The sequence below is a fragment of the Auxenochlorella protothecoides genome (assembly GCF_000733215.1).
Source record: "Auxenochlorella protothecoides strain 0710 unplaced genomic scaffold scaffold36, whole genome shotgun sequence".
NCBI lineage: Eukaryota > Viridiplantae > Chlorophyta > Trebouxiophyceae > Chlorellales > Chlorellaceae > Auxenochlorella > Auxenochlorella protothecoides.
This window is the reverse complement of record NW_011934143.1, coordinates 287,862-292,354: the sequence shown is the minus strand read 5'-3', so window position 1 is coordinate 292,354 and position 4,493 is coordinate 287,862. Positions and strand designations below refer to the sequence as shown.

Sequence of the window (4,493 nt, the reverse complement as noted above, 5' to 3'; positions counted from 1 at the left end):
GCCCGCCCGCTCCGCTTGACGAGGGGCCCCCAGGCCACTCCTCGGGATGTGGGCCGCCGGGTGGCCTGGGCACCGCATCTCGGACCCCACCCGCCTCTGCGAGACGCGCTGCAGCGCCGCTGCGTGCACCCCGAGCTGCTGCACCCCGTGCCTGCCATGCCACCCTTTCCTCCTGCGATTCACAGGTCCGGGGGGTGCTGGAGAGGGGGGACGAGCGCCTGGACCGCCCCATCCTGCACGGCCACTGGGACTCATCCCTGCACGCCGATCTGGAGGACGGTTCACAGGTGGGGGCTGGGTGGGAAGGGGGGAGGTCTGCATGGGAATGGTGCTGAAAGAGAGGGGGGGGGGGAACTCTGAATGGCTGCGGGGTCTGTAGGGTGCAGGGAGGAGGATGCGCCTGTGCACAGACTGAGCGTGCGGAGGGCTGAGCGCGGATTTCGATGTCGTGCTCTGGCAGACTGGCGTACGCCCTGACAATGGTCGGGACCCCAGCGTTCCCATGTGCTCCACAGACCTGCCCTCCCACCGATGCGCAGGTCCTGCTGTGGCGCAAGAACCCGCCTGCCAAGGAGCCGACGCGGTACAACCTCACTGCCTTCTCCATCCTGCTGAACGAGGTGGTGCCGGGGACAGAGGGGCTGGCGGCTCCCACCGACTGCCGTCGCAGGCCCGACCAACACTGCCTGGAGCTGGGCGAGTATGACGAGGTGAGACTGCGGCGAGGGGTGGAGAGGGGGAATAGCTGTCTCTGGAGGGGTGAGTGCATGAGTAGGTGGCTGTGCGGGGGAAGGGCGTCCCGATACTCGGTTGCGCTCACCCTGGAACTGGGCATCGTCGGCGGGGTGGGAAAGAGTCTGAAAACTTGTGCGCCCTCCTCGCCCCTGCTGGGCATGCGCTCATCCGCTCTTGGAGCGCGCGCATAGTCACACGCCGGTGCTCACTCGCCCGCAGGCAAACGCGGAGAAGCAGCGGCTGGAGCACAAGCAGCGGGCGGCGCGCAAGGCGGCCGAGCGCGGGGACCCCATCCGGCCGCGCTGGTTTGAGCACGTCCCGTCTGCCAAGCCGGGGGAGGAGCCGGCGTACAGGTATGGAACGGATATGACAGGGGTTGGTCATCCGCTCGAACGGTGCTTTGCAGCCGCAAGGCGGTCAGGCACCCATGCCTGTGCTCGGTCAGGCTACCTGCTTGCACAGCCACGAACCAACACCGACTCACTCGCCCCGCCCTGTCAGATACAAGGGCGGCTACTGGGAGGCACGGGAGGCCGGCACGTTTGAGGGCTGCCGTGACATCTTTGGCCCTGATTGATAAGGGGGGGTGCCCGGCTTGCCTCGCCCACCCTGACCCCGCGCATCGAACCAGGACCCACTTGGCAGCATACCCCATCCGTCTCCCCATCCCTGCCTGTGTTGCCCCGCCTGCATGGCATGTACAGCTCGAGTTGGAGGGCATCTGGCTCGAGCACAGGGAGGGGCACAACAGAGCGAGGAGGAAGGGGATTCTGGTTTGGTGGTGTGAAGCCCCCTGTCTCCTCGGGTCGGTGGGAAGGAATATGACACCGGCACGGTTCCACCTGGCGTAATCCACGCATGACAGGGGACGATTCAGCAGCATAATTATCTGGCCTGGACGGATCCGCCAGCTCCGATTCGAAATGCCTTGCTGGAAAGAAACGCCGGTGTCGGGTGATGTGCGTTGATCCGCGTCCCTGTCCGTTTGCGATGTTGCTGATATGGACGAGTGGGAGCTCAATCAACCCAAGTCATTCATTGCTCACGTGGTCACGAACCCGAGTCGCTGCGGCACTGGCGTGTGCCTGATGGCCATGCCCATCCCTCCCTGCCTCTCTGGAGCCCATCGGGGTGCCATCATGGATGTCGGCGCCGTGAGCGGCATGCAGGAAACATGAGCGTGAGTCATCCTGCTGCGACCGGCCCCGGGAGCAGCCCCTACTACGGCTCGCCATCACCCATGACATCAGGATTCAGCGTGCTCTGGGCGCAGTGGAGGCGCCATGCAGTCCTCGGAAGTCGTTTGCAAACACTCTGCGCCGTGTTTCTGTTCTGGCTAGGAACTGTACGGGCGGGCAAGGTGAGCTTCCGGGGGTTTGTCCGGAGTGATGATGCCTCGGAGATAACGTTGTTCGCCGTCCGAGGGGAAACCTAGGGCGCTGAAAGATTCAAAATTGGGCATTTGTTCCGGTTTGGTAGCTTGTGGCTGAATTCTTCAGGGACGACATGCTGTGAACATGCTGTGAAAACGCCTGATCACCCCCCACCATCGCCGTCCGCCAGGTCGAAGTGGCTTCCGTGCGGGCCATGAGAGAGGCACTTAACGACACCTCGATTACCCATGTCGTACTCCTCGATCGGCCCGGGGGTTACGTCCTGACCGAGGAAGATTTCCCGAAGGATAGCATCTGGATTGATGGGCGGGACGTGCTGCTGGAGGGGAAAGGACCCAATCCCGTCTACCTCGATGTGAGCAACAGAGCTTTCCTGCAATGTGGCCACAACCCCCTATCCGACGCTGTTCAGGCAGAGCAGCAGTGACACCTGTCTTTACTTTGCGGCATGTGCATCCGTACTGCTTGTTCAGCATCAGATGAACATCAGTAGCCCAGGCTCGTGAGACTGGATTCCCACCCGTCTGTGGCTCCTCATCCTACGACACACACAGCAACCACCTCATGAGAATCACCCAAACCATGTGCAGGCAAACTATCTGCATGACAGGGTCCACGTGCTCAACAACGGATTCCTTCACCAGCGCAACTTTTGGGCGGATGACTGCATAGCTCCGTGAGTTGTGCAGAAATGGTGGCTCTATTGGGTGATGGAGTCAGGGAGCAGCCGTCTGGGAGAAACCGTCAGGAGGGGAGGGGCATCATGGTTCACCAAGCCTTCCTGGATAACGAAGCTTTTCATGCTCCAAGTGGCGCTTCAGGGTTTGCATCGCCTGATCCCCTTTGGCATGTGGCCACTCGTGCCGCCTCAATCCACTCCCCGAGCCGGCCCCCACCAGGGTGGACTTGTCCATCTGCTTTGCAAAGACCTACCAGGGCGGCAAGGCCATGATGGAGGACATGGAGGTGCGAGATGGGAAGGGGTGGGGAAACTGCGACCCGTGCTGGGCGAGCGAGCCTGCCCGCGCGCCGCGCCTGGGAGCCTCATGGTGGTGCTGGCCTGGTAGCATGCAGGATCATTCACCCGGCCGCTTGCCCCCCCTCCTCTTCCCAGCGCCCCAGTTAACCCTCCCCTCCCTCCGTGCCGCAGATCAGCGACGCGTTTTGCGTCGAGCAGGAGCAGTCCTCAGGCCTGCGCTCCCTTTCCAGCACCATCCACTACATGAACCTGATGGGCCTGGCCAAATCGTCCCTGGACGCCCCCCCCCAGGTGCAGATCGACGCGAGGAGGACCCAGGTGGTGGACTCTGGCTGGATCAACTTCCCCATGGGCTCCGTGTGGCGCATGCTGAATTGCACGCTGTCCTGCACCGGAAATGTCACCCACGAGCTCACCGACTCGGCGCTGCTGGGGCTGTCCAAGGTGCCGCGCTTTCCTGTTTGGGGGAAAAGAGGTGAAGAGCTCACCGTCTCCTGGTGAAGAGGAACAAGCATGCATGCATGCGCGCTCCCCGCTGCTTTGGAAGGGCGCGCACGCATGTGCCGCGCATGTCTGGCCCCTTGCCATGCACATGCACGCCTGGATTCCTCCAGAGCCTGCCTCCGCAGTCCCAACGCATTGCCCTCCATCACAAACCCCACAGGAAAGGGCGTGGGGCCGGTGGTCGTTCCTCTTTGCGGCCAGAGGTGGACCCCTGGGTTTTGGCCTGGCAGTCTTGGGAGCGATTGTGTTCGTGCGCAGACGTGAGAGTCTGGGGTGGCTGTGGGATCGGGCGGGCTTTGGCGTCCCTTGGTCCTGCCGCGCAAGCGGACAGCTGCACTGTGCGGGGGACTGCGTCCTGCCAGGGTAATACTTTCTTCCAATCCCTAACACCCCCCCTCCCCCCTTACACTCCACCTCCACCCATGCAGGCAACGCCCGGGAGGGCGCCCTGGCTCGCCTGCCGGAGCAGACCGTGGCCAAGGCGCAGGGCTACTGCCTGCTGCGCCTGCTGGGCGTGGGGCACTACGGCCGCGTGTACCTAGGTGGGCGGAGGCACATGGCGTGGGCGGGGCCCTCTGAAGGAAGGGAGGAGGTCCGTTGCCTTGACTTGAAGGGGCGCCGGCCGGGTGCCGCATGGCCCCTGCCTCCTTCACGACGGTTGTCGGCCGGCGCCCACTCCTTCCCCCCTCCCCCCCCCCCCCCACGCTCGCCAAGAAAGCACACGCCAGCACTTTGCCATCAAGGTCATCACGGTGTACACGCCGCGCCAGCTGGAGGCGGCCTACGCTGAGTGCCGGACCATGCTGGGCATCCGGCACCCCCACTGTGCCCAGGTGCACTCCTACTTCTCCGCACGCATGGAGCACTCGTTGCGCTCCGTG

At 63.7% G+C, this 4,493-nt stretch overlaps 2 protein-coding genes across 2 annotated transcripts in view; both read left to right on the top strand.

Annotated features, from left to right (window-relative positions):
• The window catches only part of F751_3383 (Oxysterol-binding protein-related protein 1C), a gene marked incomplete at both ends in the record, with an annotated part of 6,114 nt that extends 4,802 nt beyond the window's left edge, over positions 1–1,312 (top strand). Inside the window, 4 exons of the mRNA XM_011397760.1 lie at positions 186–287; positions 540–710; positions 955–1,088; positions 1,237–1,312. Coding sequence (XP_011396062.1) covers positions 186–287; positions 540–710; positions 955–1,088; positions 1,237–1,312 — 483 coding nt within the window. The remainder of the gene's footprint in view (positions 1–185; positions 288–539; positions 711–954; positions 1,089–1,236) is intronic.
• Positions 1,313–2,322: 1,010 nt separating this feature from the next.
• The window catches only part of F751_3382 (Mitogen-activated protein kinase kinase kinase 13-A), a gene marked incomplete at both ends in the record, with an annotated part of 9,463 nt that continues 7,292 nt past the window's right edge, over positions 2,323–4,493 (top strand). The window contains 7 exons of the mRNA XM_011397759.1: positions 2,323–2,484; positions 2,720–2,805; positions 3,029–3,095; positions 3,280–3,552; positions 3,773–3,872; positions 4,041–4,154; positions 4,327–4,480. Of these exons, the coding sequence (XP_011396061.1) occupies positions 2,323–2,484; positions 2,720–2,805; positions 3,029–3,095; positions 3,280–3,552; positions 3,773–3,872; positions 4,041–4,154; positions 4,327–4,480 (956 nt within the window). The remainder of the gene's footprint in view (positions 2,485–2,719; positions 2,806–3,028; positions 3,096–3,279; positions 3,553–3,772; positions 3,873–4,040; positions 4,155–4,326; positions 4,481–4,493) is intronic.